The 18,944-nt window shown below is 53.6% G+C and overlaps 5 protein-coding genes across 12 annotated transcripts; 3 read left to right on the forward strand and 2 right to left on the reverse strand.

The window, feature by feature from the left end:
• The first annotated feature begins 204 nt into the window (after positions 1-204).
• On the forward strand, positions 205-1,411 carry LTA (lymphotoxin alpha). The gene is made up of 3 exons (XM_060615072.3): positions 205-495; positions 583-688; positions 932-1,411. The coding sequence occupies exons 1-3, from the start codon at positions 307-309 to the stop codon at positions 1,342-1,344; spliced, it is 708 nt and encodes a 235-aa protein (XP_060471055.1). The 5' UTR covers positions 205-306; the 3' UTR covers positions 1,345-1,411.
• A 2,145-nt stretch (positions 1,412-3,556) lies between these two features.
• On the forward strand, positions 3,557-5,636 carry TNF (tumor necrosis factor). Its single transcript, XM_060615075.3, has 4 exons — positions 3,557-3,917; positions 4,483-4,528; positions 4,713-4,760; positions 5,094-5,636. The coding sequence occupies exons 1-4, from the start codon at positions 3,732-3,734 to the stop codon at positions 5,513-5,515; spliced, it is 702 nt and encodes a 233-aa protein (XP_060471058.1). The 5' UTR covers positions 3,557-3,731; the 3' UTR covers positions 5,516-5,636.
• A 2,585-nt stretch (positions 5,637-8,221) lies between these two features.
• Positions 8,222-11,129, reverse strand: LTB (lymphotoxin beta). 3 transcript variants are annotated; one of them, XM_060615070.3, is made up of 4 exons: positions 10,119-11,113; positions 9,642-9,693; positions 9,372-9,443; positions 8,222-8,914 (listed from the first exon to the last, which is right to left on the reverse strand). In XM_060615070.3, exons 1-4 carry the CDS (start codon positions 10,278-10,280, stop codon positions 8,460-8,462), a joined length of 741 nt encoding a protein of 246 aa, XP_060471053.1. In that variant the 5' UTR covers positions 10,281-11,113; the 3' UTR covers positions 8,222-8,459. The 3 variants fall into 3 exon arrangements, with proteins under 3 accessions (XP_060471053.1, XP_078302862.1, XP_060471054.1); XM_078446736.2 differs by having other exon boundaries at positions 9,372-9,693; positions 10,119-11,121; XM_060615071.3 differs by lacking the exon at positions 9,642-9,693 and having other exon boundaries at positions 8,802-8,914; positions 10,119-11,129.
• LST1 (leukocyte specific transcript 1) lies at positions 8,904-16,837 on the forward strand. Of its 5 annotated transcripts, none has more exons than XM_060615079.2 (6): positions 9,690-10,064; positions 13,055-13,202; positions 13,378-13,505; positions 13,873-13,974; positions 14,259-14,281; positions 14,742-16,837. In XM_060615079.2, exons 3-6 carry the CDS (start codon positions 13,478-13,480, stop codon positions 14,895-14,897), a joined length of 309 nt encoding a protein of 102 aa, XP_060471062.2. In that variant the 5' UTR covers positions 9,690-10,064; positions 13,055-13,202; positions 13,378-13,477; the 3' UTR covers positions 14,898-16,837. The 5 variants fall into 5 exon arrangements, with proteins under 5 accessions (XP_060471060.2, XP_060471062.2, XP_060471063.2 ...); XM_060615080.2 differs by having other exon boundaries at positions 14,763-16,837; XM_060615077.2 differs by lacking the exons at positions 13,055-13,202; positions 13,378-13,505 and adding an exon at positions 8,904-8,990 and having other exon boundaries at positions 9,833-10,064.
• Positions 15,438-18,519, reverse strand: NCR3 (natural cytotoxicity triggering receptor 3). 2 transcript variants are annotated; one of them, XM_060615068.3, is made up of 4 exons: positions 17,942-18,512; positions 15,906-16,250; positions 15,659-15,766; positions 15,446-15,549 (listed from the first exon to the last, which is right to left on the reverse strand). In XM_060615068.3, the coding sequence occupies exons 1-4, from the start codon at positions 17,982-17,984 to the stop codon at positions 15,503-15,505; spliced, it is 543 nt and encodes a 180-aa protein (XP_060471051.2). In that variant the 5' UTR covers positions 17,985-18,512; the 3' UTR covers positions 15,446-15,502. The 2 variants fall into 2 exon arrangements, with proteins under 2 accessions (XP_060471052.1, XP_060471051.2); XM_060615069.3 differs by lacking the exon at positions 15,659-15,766 and having other exon boundaries at positions 15,438-15,549; positions 17,942-18,519.
• Positions 18,520-18,944: the final 425 nt, after the last annotated feature.

Here is an 18,944-nt window from a genome sequence, read left to right on the forward strand (position 1 = left end):
GTCTCCTTGGGCTGCCGGGGGGTGGACTCCCCTGGGCACTCTGCCCCTCCGCCTGCGCCCCGGCCCCCCTCCTGTACCTCCTGCCTGAGGCTGGGCCTTGGTGGGTTTGGTTTTGGTTTCTCCTCCCTCCGACTCTTCATCAGTCATTTTCTCCCTGTCTCTATCACACCTTCTCTGTTTCTGCCACGAGTCCTCTCTGTTCCCTTCCCGTGTCTCTGTTTCTCTTTCTGTCTCCCCCTGCTCACCTTGGGGTTTCCCTGACTGCATCTTGTCCCCTTCCCTTATCCGTTTTGCCCTGTCTCTCGGATGGCTGTCTCTCCGCGGGCAGGCAGGAGGCCGTCATCTGCACCTTGCCCCGCCCCACTCACTGTCTCTCTCCCCCCGCAGGTTCTCCCCATGACACCACCTGGAAGGCTCTACCTCCTGCGGGTGTGCAGCGCCCCCCTCCTCCTCCTCCTTCTGGGGCTGCTGCTGGCCCTGCCGCCTGAGGCCCAGGTGAGGCAGCAGGAGAACGGGGGGCAGCAGGGGTGGCCCAGCCAATCTTTGGGCCCTAGAGCCATCCTCGTCCGTCTTCTCCCCTAGGGGCTTCCTGGTGTTGGCATCTCACCCTCAGCTGCCCGGACTACCTATCAGCACCCTCAGAAGCACTTCGCACAAGGCACCCTCAAACCTGCTGCTCATCTTATTGGTAAACACCATCTGGCCCTCCAGACACATAGTCCCCAGCTCTCCTCCTACACCCCCTCAAGGAACCAAGCACCTACCGCACCCCTCCCCCAACTTTCTCCACCTCCCAAAACAGGGGCATCCCTCTCCCATCTGTCCTCCCAACCATCCCCCCAGGAACCCAGTCCAGCACCTACTTCCTCAGGGATTAAGACTGCTGACCCCCAGCTTCTTGACCTCTCCCATCCCCTATGGCTCTTCCTAGGAGACCCCAGCACCCAGAACTCACTGCGCTGGAGAGCAAACACAGATCGTGCCTTCCTCCGCCATGGCTTCTCCTTGAGCAACAATTCCCTCCTGGTCCCCACCAGTGGCCTCTACTTTGTCTACTCTCAGGTGGTCTTCTCTGGGGAAGGCTGCTTCCCCAAGGCCACCCCAACCCCTCTCTACCTGGCCCATGAGGTCCAGCTCTTCTCCTCCCAGTACCCCTTCCACGTGCCTCTCCTCAGTGCTCAGAAGTCCGTGTGCCCAGGGCCACAGGGACCTTGGGTGCGCTCTGTGTACCAGGGAGCTGTGTTCCTGCTCACCCAGGGAGATCAGCTATCCACTCACACAGATGGCATCTCCCACCTACTCCTCAGCCCCAGTAGTGTCTTCTTTGGAGCGTTTGCTCTGTAGAAATCTCCAGAAAGAAAACTAATTGGTTTCAAGACCTTCTCCCATTTTGCCTCCGTGCTGACCACTTCAAGGGTGTCACCACACCTCTTTTGACCATTCCACGTGTCTCAAGTCTCCCTGCTCATGTTACCTGGAGCTTCCAAAGAAGGAATTCTAGGCAGCCCGGGGGACCACACCCGCCTGAACTACACCAATGCGAGGCTGAGGATTTCAAGTCTGCCTAGAAGTTCCCACCCAGAGCTCTTCATCTGTCCTGCCCATCTAAGGAAAGCCTGGCCCTGCACGTGGAGGGGGCAGACACATGGAGGAGCTTGAGTGGATGACAGGAGGCAGGGGAGGGGGGATTATTTATAAAGGGAAAAAATTAAATTATTTATTTATGGAGGATGGAGGGAAGGGAATAATAGAGGGCCATCAGAAGAGAGAGAGAGAGAGATACACCCAAGAGATGAAGAGCCAGAGAACATCAGCATAAGGATAACCCAGTGAGAGAGAAAACAAGTGAATCTGAGACACCGGGGAGCTCTAGAAGGAAGCAAGAGACTCTTAAGATCCAGCCACTGCTTGACTAGACACCCCATGAGAAGACATCTGCACCTTCAATGAAGCCCAATAAACCTCTTTTCTCTGAAATGCTGTCTATGTCTGTCTGTCTGGGAGGGGAGAATTTCCCAGGTCTCTAAGGGACGGAAGGAGGACAGAGGCCCCCGAAGAGACAGGAACTGTGGGCATACAAGGAGATAAAGGGGCCTAAAGAGCTCTGGGGGAATGTGGTAGAGTCATAGAGGTGAGGCAACCAGAGATACTGCAGGGAAACCAAAGGATAAGCTGGGAAGAAAAGGGAAACATGGGGGTCCAAGGTCTGGAGGAGTGGAGGTCAGGAGGGCCACTGGCACATGCGGCCACATGTCGAGGCTCTGAGGAAAGGGGGTTACAGGAGGCCTCTAGGGAGAAGTGATCACACCAAAGGTGTTCAGGACCATGGGGGTGGACATGGGGAGCCTCTGGAAGACATGGCTTTACAAGGGCCCTGAGGAGTGGGAGAGCCCCCAAGGCTGGGGGGGGGCACCCAGGGGACACTTTAGGAGACAAGGTGATACAGAGGGGTTCTGAGGGCTAGGGCTACCTCCAGAAATCTGGAGGGAGTTGGAGTTCTTTGGGATACATGGCCCCACACAGGGGCTCTGAGGGATGGGGGCTTCATGCAAAAGTCAGGGCTTCAGGGACGCCTGGGTGGCTCAGTCAGTTAAGCGTCCAACTTCAGCTCTCGTCGTGATCTCACAGTTCGTGAGTTCGAGCCCCTCATAAGGTTCTGTGCTAACAGCTCAGAGCTTGGAGCCTGCTTCAGATTCTGTCTGTCTCTCTCTCTCTGCTCTCTCCCCACTCATACTCTGTCTCTCTGTCTCTGTCTCAAAAATAAACATTAAAATTTTTTTTGAAAAAGTCAGGGCTCCAGATTCCCTTGGAAGCCAAGAATGAAACTATCACTGCTGAGTTCCTGGTCAGAATGAAAGGAGAAGGCCTGCCCTCCTGGGGTTCGTGAATTCCCAGGGTTGCTTTCACTCCCACTGGGGCTGTCCCAGGCATGTCCCTGCTATTTACCGCCCCCTCCCCAGCCCTTTCAGAGACCCCTATTCACATCCCCAGCCTTCTCTCAAGCTCCCTTCTCTCAAGCTTCTTTTTCCCCCAGGGACCCAAACACATGTCTCAGGACCCAACACAACTTTCCCCCCTAAAACACCCCCCCCCCGCCAGGTTTCTCCCCACCAAGGACTCTGCTTTCTGAAGTCCTTCCCCTTTCTAGCTCTACACCAACCTAAGTCCTGTCTGGAAATCAGAGGGAAACAGGCCATGGACATGATCCTCAAGAAAAAAAAAAAATGGAGGTAATTGGGGGCAGTGGGAAACTGGGGTCCAGCCTCCAGGGTCCTACGTACGCACCAAGCCTCCCTCAGAATCCGAGTGGGGCGGATAGGAAGTATCCTTGATGCCTGGGTGTCCCCAACTTTCCAAACCCCCACCCCCGCGATGGAGAAGAAACCGAGACAGAAGGTGTAGGGCCCACTACCGCTTCCTCCAGATGAGCTCATGGGTTTCTCCACCAAGGAAGTTTTCCGCTGGTTGAATGAGAGCTTTCCCCGCCCTCCTCTTGCCCTGTGGGTATATAAATGCAGCTGTCTGCACACCCAGTCAGCAGAAGCTTCCTCAGCGAAGACACCAGGGGACCAGCCAGGAGAGAGACAGAAGCAACTCCAGACCCCCCCGGAAATAACATCTCAGACGACACACCCCCAGACAAGCAGCCAGGCGATTCTCTCCCTCTCACACACGCTGCCTTAGGGCTCTACCATCACCCAGCTGGACTTGAGCCCCCTGGGAAGAACGCCATGAGCACTGAAAGCATGATCCGGGACGTGGAGCTGGCCGAGGAGGCACTCCCCAAGAAGGCAGGGGGCCCCCAGGGCTCCAGAAGGTGCTTGTGCCTCAGCCTCTTCTCCTTCCTCCTCGTCGCAGGAGCCACCACACTCTTCTGCCTGCTGCACTTTGGAGTGATCGGCCCCCAGAGGGAAGAGGTGAGTGCCACACCAGACTTGGCTCATTCTCCTACCCAGAGAGAAATGGGAGAGCAGGAGGGCAAGAAATGGGGTGGGGGAAGGAGGTGTGCTGATGGGGATGGGTGAGAGAAAAAACGTGGAGAAAGACGGGGAGGCAGAAAGAGATGTGGAGAGCGATGAAGAGAGAAGGGACAGAGCACACCAAAGGTGCTCTCTAAGCACTTCTTGAATGAATGAATGAGCACACACATAGACAGAGAGAGACAGAGAGACAGAGAGAGAGAGAGAGAGATGTGTGGAGAGATGTGGGGTGTAGGTTGAGAGATGGGAATAAAGATGCGAGACACAATGATGTGGGCGATATGAGAGAGACAAGGAAAGAGGTGAAGAAAGAGATAAGGAAAGATGAAGGTAGGGTGTCTGTCACGTGGAAGACAGTGAAAGTGCTGTTGAATGAATGAATGGATGAATCAATTGATGAACGGAGAGAGAGAACCAGAGTATGAGCTGCATAAACAACCTAGCTGTTTCTCGTTTAGGGGTAACTTGTTCTAATGCTAAACCTCCTCCTTCTCCCCAACAGCTCCCACATGGCCTGCAACTAATCAACCCTCTGCCCCAGACACTCAGTAAGTGTCTCCAAAGCTTCTCTCCTGGTTCTGGGCTTGGGTGAGGGAGGGGGTTAGTCCTGGGATAGCAGCAGTGGGGGAAATTCAGAGTTTTGCTTTGAGGGGAGGAGGAATGGAAGTCAAAGTGGGATATTTTCCAGGAAGCGTAAGGGTCTCACCTTTTTCTTTCCTCTTTCCTCCTCAGGATCATCTTCTCGAACTCCGAGTGACAAGCCAGTAGCCCATGTAGTAGGTAAGACTTCTGAGGCTGTAGCTGGAGGATGGCGAAGCAGGTGGGATATAGAGGGCTAGGATTTGGGGGCTGAGCCCAGGCTGAAGGTAGACAGGCCTTGGAGATGATATGAGAAGGATTCACTGAGCTCAAGGAGAGAGTGAAGGAAGAGCACAGGCCTTGAGGGGGACACTCAGAACCTCATGGCCACATGAGACGTGGGAGGACAGACAGAGGGGACAGGAACCGGATGTGGGGGGGGGGGGTGGGCAGAACTTGAGGGCCAGGATGTGGAGAGTGGAACTGACAGGGTCACACTGACTTACCCCTCCCTCCTTCTCTCCTTCCCTCCAGCAAACCCCGAAGCTGAAGGGCAACTCCAGTGGCTGAGCCGGCGTGCCAATGCCCTCCTGGCCAATGGCGTGGAGCTGACAGACAACCAGCTGAAGGTGCCCTCAGACGGGCTGTACCTCATCTACTCCCAGGTCCTCTTCACGGGCCAAGGATGTCCTTCCACACATGTGCTCCTCACCCACACCATCAGCCGCTTTGCCGTTTCCTACCAGACCAAGGTCAACCTCCTCTCTGCCATCAAGAGCCCTTGCCAGAGGGAGACCCCAGAGGGGGCTGAGGCCAAGCCCTGGTATGAGCCCATCTACCTGGGAGGGGTCTTCCAACTGGAGAAGGGTGATCGACTCAGCGCTGAGATCAATCTGCCTGACTATCTTGACTTTGCCGAGTCTGGGCAAGTCTACTTTGGAATCATTGCCCTGTGAGGGGGCCGGACATCCATCCTTGCCCACCTCAACTCCTTTGTTATCTGCTCCTTCTGACCCCCTCATCCCCTTCTGGCTTAGAAAGAGAATTAGGGGCTCAGGGCTGGGCCCCAAGCTTAGAACTTTAAATAACAACACTTAGAAACCTAAGATCCAGGGACCTGGACTTTGGAGCATTGGCCACCAGCAAGAATTCAAACTGGGGCTTCCAGCATTCACTGGAGATCTCAGGTTTGGATCCCTCAACGCAACCCGGGACACCTGGAATTCGGGGGTCAGGGAACCTTTCTGGCCAGACACTTCAGCACATCCCTTAAGAAGATCTCACCTATAACTTGACATGAGTGGACCTCAGGCCCCCCTTTCTTCAGATGTTTCCAGACTCTTCCCTGAGATGGAAAGCCCAGCCCCTCCCTCACGGGGCCAGCTCCCTCTATTTATGTTTGCACTAGTGATTATTTATTATTTATTTATTATTTATTTATTTACTGATGAATATATTTATTTGGGAGGTTGGGGTGTCCTAGGAGACCAAATGAAGGGGCTGCCTTGACTCGGACATGTTTTCTGTGAAAACGGAGCTGAACTCTAGGCTCTTCCCTCCTGGCCTCCTGGCCTCTGTGCCTCCTTTTGCTTATATATTTTTAAAAATATTTATCTGATCGAGTTGTCTAATTAATGCTGATTTGGTGACTGACTGTCGCTACATCGCTGAACCTCTGCTCCCCAGGGGAGTTATGTCTGTAACCGCCCTACTGTTCAGTGGCGAGAAATAAAATGTACCTAGAAAAGACACATGGTCTCTTTGTTGGCATTAATTCTGCGGCTGCTTCTCCTTGGGGGTGGGGAGCCACTCCCTGAAGTCCCCTCTCTCTCTCTCTCTACATGGCTTAAGATCCCTGAACCCATAAAATAAATGCGAATAAAAGTTACAAAAAAAAAAAAAGATCCCTGAACCCAGTCCCCACTCCTTAGACTACTGGGACTCAGGAGACCCTACATAGAACAAAGCCAAGCCACAAATGCCCCTCCTCCAGGAAACTGGAGCCTGAACCTAATTACCTCTCCCTCAGGGCATGGGAATTTCCAACTCTGGCAATTCCACCGGGGAAGTCCTACTCCTTAAGTGTTCAGGTGAGATTTCCGGCTGTTGCAGCCAGCAAGAGAGCCTGGGAAGGGCTACATTCTCAGGTGCCTGAATCACAGCCAAAGGACTTTCAGACCTTCAGGCATCAGGGCTCCAAATCTGCCTGATCCTGGGCTCCCCCAGCAGCCCTAACTGTGCAACCTGACCCAGTTGCTAAGCCTCATCTACCCAATGAAGATTCTGCATGTGGGGCCACAAGAGAATAGAGGACCTAAGATACGTGAGAGCACCTAGCGTAGCACGTGGCATAGTAAGTGCTCAGTGAATTCTGACTTTCTTCCTTCATCCAGCCCCCAGCTGTTCTCTCTGCTTCTGTCTCTCAGTGGGTGGACTTGAAGAGACAAAGGAGGGGCGCCTGGGTGGCTCAGTCGGTTGAGCGTCCGACTTCAGCTCAGGTCATGATCTCACACTTCGTTAGTTCGAGCCCCGCGTCCGGCTCTGTGCTGACAGCTCAGAGCCTGGAGCCCGCTTCAGATTCTGTGTCTCCCCCTCTCTCTGCCCCTCCCCTGCTCATGCTCGGTCTCTCTCTGTCTCAAAAATAAATAAAAACATTTAAAAAAATTAAAAAAAAAAAGAAGAGACGGAGGAAAATTTAAAAAGAGGAATAAGGTGCAGGTGAAGGACTCACGTGCAAACTCTCACAGATTTTCTTGGTGAATGATGAGGGGAGGGACATGAGGTGAGTGAGCTGAAAAGAGAAAAAAAGCACTCTCTGTCCCCAGGAAGACTCTTCTGGACACAGAGTCAAAGACAAATATGGAGTCAGAAATGAAGACCCAGGGAGTGGGAGTCCCCACTGGGTTCAGAAGTTGGCCCTTCCTTCCTGCCAGGGCTGCCAGGCAGGGGGAAACCGTGTGGTCTGCCGCAGTGGGATAACCCACTGGGGTGACCTAGTTAGGGCCTTGCGTCCCTCTCTGCCTCCTCCAGCCTGGAGCTGAAAGTGTGTCATGGGGTGATGGGGCTGTTGTTACTCACCCCGGGGCCCCAATACTTGCCCGTGCATGGAAAGCACAGCTGAAGTACGAACAAGGGGTGAGGACTTTCCATCTCACCCTGGACAGGGCCAGGTGGCCAACAGAGTTTCCTCCTCGAGTTCTCCCTGGTGTCCTCAGGTACCCTCCCCGCCCCAGCTCTCTCTTTCAGTCTCCTCCCTTCACCCCCCAGAGCTGTGTTTTTCCTTGAAGGTAGTGGCTAAAGGGGCCTTCAGGCAACCAGGCAGGCAGCAGGGGAGAAGTGCTAGGCCCTCAGGGATCATTCCTCACTCTGTGCTCCGTCTTCCAGAGCAATGCTTGCCTTCCCCTGTAATGACCCCTGTCACTGATAGAAGGGACCCAAGAGAAAATGCAGTGTGGAGTCTGCTGAGGACTATGTGGCTCTGAGAATAAGGATGGTTGGAGATGCTTTGCAGTTTGAGATCCCCTTCTTCCACCTTCCAAATGGGCTAAGGTTGGGACAAGTGCATTCGGAGGAAGGAGGTGGGTGGGAACGCCACAGATGGCCTTCTCAGAGAGTAGAGGCCACAGGAATTGATTTGATTGTTTCAAGGAACCAGAAAAAGAATATTTTACCAACACTTCTTACCAACCCTGAATTAAGACATACTAGCATCTCAGCATCTGTATTTGGCAACACTAAAGGTTTACATTCTTTATTTTCTTCAGGCTCGAAATCAGTTTTCAAACAGTCACCTACATTTTTCCCACTGCCACGGGGTCCCTGGAGGCCGGGTCCCCAATATCTGGGCTGGGTCACACATTCCAGCCATGCAGTCGCTTTCCCCGGGGCCGCAGGCGGCCCTCACCCCACCATCACAGCCCCAAAGAAGGTCTTCCCTCTCCTGTAGTCCACCATATCGGGGTGACTGATATTGACGTACACCCTCTCGCCCCTCCGGAGCTGTACCAGGCCCCCGAAGCCCACACTCGTGTACCAGAGAGGCCCGTACTCGTGCGTCCGGGACGGGTCCAAGACCGGGGTCACGGTCTCTGCGCCCTCCAGCAGCAGCTCGGGAGTCCCCGGTCCATACGCGCCCCCGGTCCGGTACAGCCGGCTGCGCAGCGTGACCGAGTGGTCGAGGGGGCCCCCGCCGGCAGGGGGCGCCCGACCCCGGTAGCCGACGTGACAGTAGAGGTAATAGAGGCCGTCCTGTGGGAGCGCCAGTCCCTCGGCGCCGGAGAACTGCGTCCCGCTCCTCAAAAACGCCTCTTCTTTCTTGGCCTCCCAGCCTAGCCCCTGCCCCTTCGTCCAAGCACCTGCGGAGAAACGGGCCTGTCGGCTCTCGGGAACCCCATCCCGGAGGAATGATCTAGGCCCGGGACTTCTGGGAGGGTGAGCATGAAGGAGAATGGGGACTTTTAACCCCCTGCAGGGACTTTCAACCTCCCCACCCCCCGCCCGAGCCGGGAGTGGGGGATGGTGGGGGGCGAAGACCGTGGCGCCACCCCTGCAATGATTATGACTAAGGGGATTAATAGCACCAGATTGTGGGGTACGGGGCGCTGTGGTGGGGAGATCCAGGCCGGGTTTTGCCTGCTCCAGGAGGGAAGCAAGAAGCGAATAGGGAGAAGGTGGGCCCTTTAGGGACAAGCGGTGGTGAAGCAGGTCGGAAACACAGCCCCGCAATAACGGAGCAAAGGGATTCGGGCGGGCAGAACTGCACCTTTGACTATCTATGAGAACCTTACCTATGACTATCTATGAGATCCTTACCTATGAGGTGGGCAGCTGGGAGCCTGGAGCTGAAATCTGTTCCTGCCTCTTCCTCTGGCAGCACCTGTGTCCCTGGAAGGGGCGAAGAGTCCACGATTGGGGGCCAGGGTGGCCATCCATGCATGGTCCCCCTGAGAGGACCGAGCGCCAGGGCCCAAGGATGGGGCACCTGGATTCCGGGAGGAAAAGCTCTTCTGGGGATGCAGATGAATGGGAGCTGGGCATCCCTGAAGGGCTGGAGCAGGGGAGGGGGTGATGGTCTGCTCTTACCCAATCGCTGCTGGGCCTGGGCCTGTGCCCCCGGGTCAGCCGTCCCTGTTACCTGGGTGGGTGGGGTCACAGTGCCCAGAGTTCAGTTTTAGCTGATGCCAACCCCACCCCTCCCAACATAAACCCAAGCTCCAGGCCTTAGGGTTTTTCCTACCAGTCCCATCCCCAACATACATCTATCTCCCTGGAAGGGACAACAAGCAGAACATATGTACTTGGGCAGAGACAGAGGCCTGAGTATGTCTTGGGAAGAGGAGAACAGCCAGCCAGACAGCAAGGAAGGAGCTTGGAGATATCAGAACACAACAGCATCACAGGATCTTGGAAAAAGGGCCAGCAAAGAGACAGACAAGGCATCCCCACCGAGGACAGCCAGGCCAACTGAGCAGGATGGGGCAAGAGGCCCCCCAGGCATAGCCAGAGGTAAGTGAGCCTCAGCCACATACAGCCCTCCTAGGGCTGGTTGCAGCTACTCACCTGTCCTCCCTGCTCTTGGGGCACCAAGGCCAGCACAGCCAGGACAGTGATAGGCACAGCCAGCAGCAGGGTCACCAGGGAGGTGGCTCCTGCCACAGCCAGCAGGAGGCAGCCCTTCCCCTGGGGCCTCCTACCCCGGCCCTCTAGCCCCAGTGCCCCCATGGAGACTGAGCCAGGGCCAGGGCAGGGGGGCTTTCATACCTCAGGGGTGGGGCCACCCCCTCCCCATAGACCCACACACCTGGCTGGGACTTTCCGCACACCCCTGCTCCCCTCACCCAGCTTCCTGTTTACCCAGAGCTGGGGTGGGGCAGCTGGATGCCCGGGTTCTCTGAACTGGGGAAGGAGTTGGGGTGAAGAGACAGGCTTGCAGGTTAGAGCTGGAGGGGGGCCTTAGAGATCATCTGGTTCAGCAGGGAGGGAAACTGAGGCCCAGGGAGGGAAGGCAGCTTACAGAAAGTCAGGCAACAAAGCTGCAATGAGAACACAGAAGTCCAGATTTCCAGGACAGTCTGCATTCTTCTACACCCCGGCGGTGGATGCTGGAGGAAGGACTGTGTCCATGTCCTTGAGAACTTGAGGGATGGATGGCTGTGTTCCTGAGAAGAACTTATGCCCACACTGGACCAACCTCCTCCTTCCATTCCCTTGCTCACCCCTAACCCCAAGAGCCTGGTGAGCAGCAGAGTTCAGCCCGTCCACAGAAATAGCAGCTGAAAGGGGCCTCAGCCTCACCACTGACTATCATCTCGCTGAGGAGGGATGGAAATGAGCATCACCTCCCTTGCTACACAGATTGTAGACAGGAGAGCGGTGAGGCATAGCCCCACCTCAAAGAGCCTTGCTGTCTAGCATGAGCCCCATCCATTCAGTAGGTGAGACTAAATGTTTATGAATAAATGAAGAAAGGACAAATGAATGAATGAGTGAGCAAAACAAAGCAGCAAGGATCCAACAAATGGTATGGTAGACAGTACAGTGGGAGTTACAGGGAGGAAGGACCAGGTCCAAGGAAGTTGGAAGTGGTCCTAGATCATCGCCCCATCTCTGTCATTAAGTAATAATAATAATAATAATAATAATGCTATTATACAAGTAGCAGTTAGCATATGGTTGCCACTGACCTACACACTTTATACATAGAAATTCTTTTAATCCTGACACAAACCTTAAGAAACTGAGGCACAGAGAGGTTAAGGAACTTCTAGAAGGCCACACGGATGGCAGAGTCAGGATTTGAACCCAGGCTGTCTGCCTCCAGAGCCCTGACCACAAGACAGTTTAAAAGCTGAGTGCTGACTTCAGATTTGTGCATTTTAGTGTATGTAAATCTTGCCTTCCTCAGCCCCCCAAAAAAGAAACGGGGAAACAAAAGCTTGACTCAAGTCAACGATGAGCATGGTAAAAAGGTTTAGAGGCAGGGGTGCCTGGGTGGCTCAGTTGATTGAGCATCTGACTTTGGCTCAGGTCATGGTCTCACGGTTCATGAGTTCAGCCCTGCATCAGGCTCTCTGCTGTCAACGCAGGGAGCCTGCTTCAGATCCTCTGTCACCTTCTCTCTGCCCCTCCCCTGCTTGCACAACGCGCGCTCACTCTCTTTCAAAAATAAATAAACGTTTAAAAATTAGTTAACTTTTAAAAAGGTTTAGAGGTAAAATGTACTGATGTTTGCAACTTTGAAAGGTATCAAAAAATGAGATAGATAGGTATGTAATAAAGCACTATAGAAAATGTCAGTTTTAGAGTCTACGTGGTAGGGATATGTTCACTGTAAAATTGTCTCAATTTTGTTCTGTTTGAGCATTTTAATAATAATAAAATGTGTTAAAATTTTTTCAAAAACAACCCTAAATACTGCCCACCATCCAGCATGGGGAACCTTGTGGGGGGGAGGGGGAAGGGGAAGAAATGCCAGGAAGTTTCTGAATTTGAAGAAGGAAATGCAAATGCATGTGGACCCAAGCATCAGATATCCTCCTTTTCCTCTTGCCTCCACATGAGGTCCCCAGTCTTCACCCTCCTCAAGAACTGGGTGTGCAGTCCTCCAGCACCCATCTCCCTCTCCATCTCAGTACCACTAAGAGGCCTTCATCCAGGTCTCTGTCCAGAAGTTTTTGGATCACTGCCCTTATTTTTGTGCTCAACTGCAGAATGCTGCCTCCTACAAGAAGTCCACCTAGATTGTCCACACTTCCTTTCCCAACACCGACTCACCATCAGCTTTCTGTCCTAGACTATCAGCAGTACTCATGTACATCTAGTCTCTCTACTGGTCTGTCTACCAGCAGGCCGCAGACTCTGGACGAGCCGGGAGAGAGCAGGAACCCTGGGGAGCAGGGGGGGGGGGGGAGGGGGGAGGGGGAGGGGAGGCAGTCACACCCCACAGTGAGGTGAAGCTGAGGGAAGAGAGTATGGCTTTGAGGTTCCCGGGGCCCTGGAGTCATCTGCTGTCCAGCCTCTGCCTCTGCTCCCTAAAGAATTTAATACAATCCACTTCTGCCCCCACTTCTCTTCGTGGCTACCTCAGGCTCTCTCCTCTCCACCTGTGTTTCTGCTCCCCAATCCAACCACATGCACACCCCCAGCATTCTTCTTGAACCCAGGAGGGTCCCAGTTTCTAGACCCTGGTCAGTGCAGCTGGCTCTGGTGTGAAGTCAGCTACCCCCTCTTTGTCCTCAAACAGGAACCAGTGGTTACGGGGCAGGAAGTGCCTGAGGGGAAGTTATGGGGCCCAGACACTCCTCCATGCCCTACTTCAGCCCTAGCAGTATCTGCCCATGGGAAGTGGCTCTCCACCCGAATTGGGCCCTGCTCTCCTGAGTGGCTCTGGGGCTGGGGGAGCGGCCCCAACTGCCAGGTAGTCCTGGACACCACCCTCCCTGTTTTTCACGGGTCCACACACACACTCAAAACCGTGTTTCCTCCTCCTCCAACAGCCACTCACCAGAACCTAAAACCATCCCGTGCTGGAGAGGCCCCTATGAACTACCCGGTCAGCCGAGGGCAGAGGAATAGGGGTATATGCTGGGGCTGACACAGCTGGCTTTGAACCCCAGCTCTGCCACTTCTGGGCTGGACCTCCTTGTAAGTAAGAGTCTGAACTCAAGCCTGAGGTTCCCCACCAGGGAAACAGGCACCGTAGTACCCTACGTTGTGGGGATTCGCAGTGACAAATGGAAAGTGCCCGGTTCAGGGTTGGCACATAAGTGGGGCTCCTCAGCCCTGGAACAATTGTAACAGAGGGCCCCGCACTTCACAGATGAGGAACTTGAGGCACGTGACTCTCCCTGGGCCATTTAGCCTAGCACAGCAGGGACCAGGTTTCCTGACTTCCAGGCCAGTCTTCAGTGCTCTACCTAATGGCAGCTTATAAGGAATGGAAAGAGGGTAAGGTAGCCCTCTGCACAGGGGAGGGTTGTGGGTAAACAGCAGTGTGTGCGTTCATGAGTAGGTGGTCAGAGGACACTCGGTCCAGGTGGGCAGGGGACCTCATGGGGAGGCTCAGAGACGGCACAGATGGCAGTGGGAAGCCTCTGAGGGGCCGGTGGTCATGGGTGTGGGTGAGGTAACAGGTGAGAGGTGGGCACCTCTGGTAGGAGGTGAGATAAACCAGATCCGGGATGAAGAATCTGAGTCTGCTTTTCTGCCTCTAACGCTGTTGGATAGGGAAGCTGAGATACCCTCTGCCAACCAGGAGGATGGGGGAAGCTGAAGGGAGAAATGGGTCCCTGATACCTACCCCTTCTCGCCGCAGGTATATGCCTTTACCTATTTGGCAGCAGCCTGGGGCTGGGGGGGCTCCTGCTCCTGGCTGTGGTCGTTCTGTCTGCCTGTCTGTGTCGGCTCCATCGGAAAGGTGAGCCCCAGCCTCACCTCCCTCATTCGCCCACCACAATGCCCCGTGTTGCCCCCACGCACCCCCTCTCCCGCTGCTTTCCCAGAAGGCCCCGTCAATTCCCACACACCCTGGGAGAGGAGGGTGGGAGAGAGGGGAGGACGGTGTCCAAAGAGAGAGGCAGGCGGGCGTTTGGTTTGGGCCATGGGAACCACAGAGATGTCAGCAAGTGAGGCAACACCGCTGGGGTTGGGAGAGTGATGGGGGAGGGGGGGGGGCCTGCTGAGTTTCTTCTTTTCTTCCAGTGAGGAGGCTGGAGAGGAGCTGGGTGAGTCCGGGGCCGGGGGAGTGGGTGATGGGGACGAGCAGGCTGAGGGCTGAGAAGGGAGAGCAAGAGAAGAGAGGGAACACAGGGGCACAAGAGAGCCAGAGACGCAGAGAAAAAAAGGGGGAGAAAAAGAGAAATAAGGATGAGAAGAAAAGCAGAGAGAAAGGGTATAGAGAAAGGAAAAGGTAATAAGAAAGGAGAAAGAGTGTGGAAGCAGTGAGAGAGACAGAGTGAGAGAGAAAATCAGATGGAGAAAGAGAGAGATGCAGGGGGAGGGAAAAAGAGAGAGAATAATGACAACAGAGACGCAGGGAGGAAGGCAATGAGAGAAATGAGCAGGAGTTTAGGCTGGCAGAGACAGAGGGCAGGGGGCACTGAGGAGGCAATGAGGTACAGCAGGGTGGGCAGCAGCACAAGGAAGGACCCAGGGGAGGGGGCTCCTCCGGTGACCTCCCAGCAGCACCTTCTACCCCCGCCCCAGGCCCAGCTCTCAGAGCAAGAGCTCCACTACGCATCTCTGCTGTCCGTGCCTTGCCGTGAGGGGCCTGGCCTCAGCCAAAGGGAAGGCTCCAAGGAGGACCCCAGCAGTGACTATGCCTGCATTGCCAAGAACTAATCCACCTGAGCTCCCCCAAACGCCTTCCCCCAACCCAGGACTGTGGCCCACCCAGTAAAGACCGTGGTCTCACCACCTTCTGTGCCTTGGGGTTCTCAGTTCAACTCAACTCAGTCCCATTTCAGCATGACCGCCATCAAAACTTAAGCAAGGTTATCTTCCCACCCACTCTGGGGTCGAGTAGTGATTTCTCAGGTGTTTAGGAACCCAAGCTTCCCTGAAGGCCAGAAAGAGTACATGTGTGAGCCTGGCTGGAATGGGGAGTTAACAGGTGGGGCTAATCCGATTCCATATGCCCCATTTCTCAGGAGAATCAGACCTAGCCCCCTGCACCCCAGAGAGGTGGAGGTGTTGAGTCCTGGATGGTGATGGGAGAGGCTCCAGACACAATTACTGGGAAGGTCGCTCCTTGGACCTTTCCAGGCCAGGCTTGGCAGAAGGGAGAGTTAGGAAGAGTCAGGGGACCCCAGAGAGGGACATTTTTGGGTACCTGGAGAATGGAAAAGGAAAAACATGAGACTCATAAGGAGTTAGTGGTGGGGCAGAGAAGGATTTATTGGGGTCTCTTGAAGAGGGTTGGGATGGCTGAGGTCTCGAATCACTCATCAGAGGCCATCTGAGGAGTGGCAGCATGTTCCCAGGTGACAGTGGCCTGCAGGAGAGACAACAGGGGTTGCCCATCGCCACAGCCCTCCTCTTCCTGGTCTCTGTCTCCCCCTCCTCCAGCTCTCTTCCACTATTGCCTTGGCCCCATTCCTTACATTTTCCTTGGTAATAGATGGTGCTGCCCATGGCCACAGAGATAAAGCTGAAGGCATAGAATGCCACCCGAAGGAGGAGGACTGTGCTGGCCCCCAGCCAAGGAGGTCCTGAATGTAGGCGGTAGAAGGAAGGGCTTGGTAAGGGGGGGCCTCAGGAAGAAGCATGCACAGGCTCAGGGAGGGACAGAGAGCAGGAGCCCTCAGGGAAAGATTCCCAACTTCCGGGGAGAGGGGCCTCCCACCTCACCTTTTTCTATCACCAGCAGAGTCCCATTCCCTGTTCCAGCACCAAGACCCAGCACCTCCACCCTGCACACGTAGATTCCAGTGTCACAGTCTTGGGTATCCCAGATGTGCAGCTCAGCCTGGTGGTCACAGAGGAAACGGGAAGAGGCAAGAGGGGCCAGGCGGCCCCTGAACTCTGGCGTCTCATTCCTCAATTCCTTCCCTGGGGCCACCTTGTCCCGGTACCACGCGACAGAGCCAATGGCCAGTCTCCCTCTGCTGGCATTGAAGGAGCAGGGCAAGAGGGCAGCAGAGCCCTCCTGGGTACGAATCTCAGGGGGCTGGAACACCCAGAGAACACAGGATCCTGGCAGGCAGAGAGAAGACCCAGAGAAATACCCCTCCACTTACAGTAAAGAGAAAGGACCAAGAGCTTGCCGTAGAATATCCCAGCTGTGTCCCCAACTCACGGAGGACCCAGAGGGCCAAGCACTTTGGTACCTCATGAAACCCTTTTCTCTCCACCAGGCTAATTTCGTAACATTGCTTATTTAAATAGTTTTTCGGGGGCACCTGGGTGGCTCAGTCACTTGAACATCTAACTTTTGATTTTGACACAGACCCAGGGTCATGGGATGGAGCCCCCACGTCGTGCTCTGTGCTGAGTGTGGAGCCTGCTTAAGATTCTCTCTCCCCCCACCTCTCTCTCTCCCTCTGTCCCTCTTCCCCGATCAATCATGTTCTCTCTCTAAAATAAATAAATATTGGCGCACCTGGGTGGCTCAGTCAGTTAAGCACCTGACTCTTGGTTTCAGCTCAGGTCATGATCTCACAGTTCGTGAGTTCAAGCCCCATGTGGGGCTCTGCACTGACAGTGCAGAGCCTGCTTGGGATTCTCACTCTATCTCTCTCTCTGCCCCTCCCCTGCTCATGCTCTCTCTCTCTCTCTCTCTCTCAAAATAAATAAACCTTTAACAAAATATTTAAAATAAATAAATAATAAAAATTAGTTTTTCAAATTCTTTCTGATACCAGCTGTCATCCTTGCCCCCTCCCATCACTCCCCTGCTACATTCACTAGTAGGTTCTTGCTGAAATTTAACCTGTCACATTAAATTGAAGTTCATTGATGAACGTGGCTCCCTAGTTAACTAATAATTAACTATATTATTCCAGGTATTATTTTCACACCAGTGACATACTATATATAGTACACCACCCTTGCTACTTTGTTTTTTGTTAAAGAGCATTAACTAATTAAGTCTTCTGGTGACGACGTGACTATAATTGATGAAAATCCCTATCTAACTCATCCAAATTGATGAATTAAACCAATTAGTAAAATCTCCGATTGGATTCTCTAGTTGATGAAATTCACCTGCCATTCTTCTATTTCAGAAGTTCTCAAATTTGAAAGCACATGGGAATCACCCAGAGTGTTTGTTCAAATAGATTCCTGGGCCCTACCCCCAGAGACATTTACTCAGTGGTTTTAGAGTAGGGCCTGAGAATTTGCCCCAGGTTCCCAGCTGATGCTAAAACTTTGGGTCTGGAGTCCACACTGCATGTAGTTAATGGATATGGCTCATAGTTAAAGTCTCTCAGTTAATTAAAATCAGTTTCATTAAGAAACTTCCCTTAGAGTTAATTAGGTCTCCCAAACTCCTAATTACATCTAGACCCTAGATAATAAGACTTATTTAATAGGCTTATTAAACTCATCAAATTAAAATTGGCCCCTTCAGAAAAAAAATTCACCTCTTCCTTCTTTAAGCCCTTTATACTGGTTCTTTCAACTTTATCTTACTAGGGTGGCAGCTGAGAAGAAAGGGCCTCTGGGATGGAAGGTGGGGAGTGACGCTCCCAGCGGACAACACGGAGACATGGAGGGAATTGTGAACTGGGGGGTGTCCGCGTTGCATCAGCTTTACGGAGGGCCCCACCTGCTCCCAGTTTCCTTTCCTGGCCACTCCCCTCAGGCCTCCAGGTCAGCCTCCCCCCATCCACCCTCCTCCCAGCCGCACACCCCCTCAGGGTTCTGGGAGAAAGCCCTCTCACCTGGATGGACCATGATAACGATGAGCAACAGCATCCGGGGCATGTCAGAGGGTGTTTGTTTCAATTGGCGAGGGGGACCTGAGCGGTAAGCTCTGGGTGGAGAAAGAACAACCTGCTACTCGTGGCCAGGGTTGCCAGATGGAGGTGGGGAGCTTCCTATGACACACAGGACTCTCACATCACTTTTCAAGGACCTCAACTGCGTAGGACCTCAGGCATCAAATTCTTGCCTCCCTGAGGAGAGAGGATGCTGCTAATGGCAGTATCTGGGTCACTAGGAGGTAGGGGCAAAACATGGTCAAGTGACCCAAGTGTTTGAGGGCTAGGGTGGGGCTTAGATGGCTGCCAACACGAGGGTGGGTGGGTGAGACCAGGATGTGGTTCCCCTATCTTCTGAGGTTCAAGAAGACCAACGCTTTACTCAGAATAAGGCTCCAGAAACCCTCCTGGGCTCAGAGCTAACCTACTTCCCTCATCTTGGCTCAGCAGTGCCCAGGCCCATCCCATCTGTTCCCTTTAGGCTGGCCCTCCTCCAAGGCTGCTCTAGAAATTCTATAATGGAGGGGATTAAGAGAAGCAAGCTGATTGGTGGTGGCAGCAGGTGGTTGCTAGGGTCTTTGTTTGGAAGGTTCATTTGCATAGCAATCAACCTGTTTTAATTAGATTGTGTGGACTTGGGTGGTTTGGCCAAGTGCAAGGGATGGAGAGATTTGTACTCTTTCATATTCAGGTCTCCATTAAAGGAATATACCTCTCGCTGAGGGCTGCTTTACCCTATTGTGTTCTGCAAGCACTTATCACCCACCAGTAAACCGACTCATTTATTATTTTATTCACTACTTAGCTAGCATTTCTTGAGAAACTACCAAGTGCTCATTACATGAAAAATATTCTCACAGACACGAAGGAAAGACATTGAGTTCATAACTCTAGGGTTATATAGGGATTGGTACAAGAATATACCACACATTCTTGTAAATGCACACCAAATGAGATAGCACAG

Source organism: Panthera onca, chromosome B2 (assembly GCF_046562875.1).
Source record: "Panthera onca isolate mPanOnc1 chromosome B2, mPanOnc1 haplotype 2, whole genome shotgun sequence".
NCBI lineage: Eukaryota > Metazoa > Chordata > Mammalia > Carnivora > Felidae > Panthera > Panthera onca.

What these genes read in the sequence shown, in the direction of transcription:
- LTA (XM_060615072.3), top strand. Translation starts at nt 307, where the DNA reads ATGGCTGTCTCTCCGCGGGCAGGCAGGAGGCCGTCATCTGCACCTTGC. An exon ending in CCCTGCCGCCTGAGGCCCAG is followed by an intron (nt 496 to 582) that starts GTGAGGCAGCAG and finishes CTTCTCCCCTAG; the next exon opens with GGGCTTCCTGGTGTTGGCAT. An exon ending in ACCTGCTGCTCATCTTATTG is followed by an intron (nt 689 to 931) that starts GTAAACACCATC and finishes GGCTCTTCCTAG; the next exon opens with GAGACCCCAGCACCCAGAAC.
- TNF (XM_060615075.3), top strand. Translation starts at nt 3,732, where the DNA reads ATGAGCACTGAAAGCATGATCCGGGACGTGGAGCTGGCCGAGGAGGCA. An exon ending in TCGGCCCCCAGAGGGAAGAG is followed by an intron (nt 3,918 to 4,482) that starts GTGAGTGCCACA and finishes TCTCCCCAACAG; the next exon opens with CTCCCACATGGCCTGCAACT. An exon ending in GCCAGTAGCCCATGTAGTAG is followed by an intron (nt 4,761 to 5,093) that starts GTAAGACTTCTG and finishes CCTTCCCTCCAG; the next exon opens with CAAACCCCGAAGCTGAAGGG.
- LST1 (XM_060615077.2), top strand. Translation starts at nt 9,851, where the DNA reads ATGTACTTGGGCAGAGACAGAGGCCTGAGTATGTCTTGGGAAGAGGAG. An exon ending in CCCCCCAGGCATAGCCAGAG is followed by an intron (nt 10,065 to 13,872) that starts GTAAGTGAGCCT and finishes TTCTCGCCGCAG; the next exon opens with GTATATGCCTTTACCTATTT. An exon ending in GGAGGCTGGAGAGGAGCTGG is followed by an intron (nt 14,282 to 14,741) that starts GTGAGTCCGGGG and finishes ACCTCCCAGCAG; the next exon opens with CACCTTCTACCCCCGCCCCA.
- LTB (XM_078446736.2), bottom strand. Translation starts at nt 10,280, where the DNA reads ATGGGGGCACTGGGGCTAGAGGGCCGGGGTAGGAGGCCCCAGGGGAAG. An exon ending in CCCAAGAGCAGGGAGGACAG is followed by an intron (nt 9,694 to 10,118) that starts GTGAGTAGCTGC and finishes CCACCCACCCAG; the next exon opens with GTAACAGGGACGGCTGACCC. An exon ending in CCCAGCTGCCCACCTCATAG is followed by an intron (nt 8,915 to 9,371) that starts GTAAGGATCTCA and finishes GTTTCTCCGCAG; the next exon opens with GTGCTTGGACGAAGGGGCAG.
- NCR3 (XM_060615068.3), bottom strand. Translation starts at nt 17,984, where the DNA reads ATGCCCCGGATGCTGTTGCTCATCGTTATCATGGTCCATCCAG. An exon ending in CGTTATCATGGTCCATCCAG is followed by an intron (nt 16,251 to 17,941) that starts GTGAGAGGGCTT and finishes TCTGCCTGCCAG; the next exon opens with GATCCTGTGTTCTCTGGGTG. An exon ending in TCTGCTGGTGATAGAAAAAG is followed by an intron (nt 15,767 to 15,905) that starts GTGAGGTGGGAG and finishes GCCTACATTCAG; the next exon opens with GACCTCCTTGGCTGGGGGCC.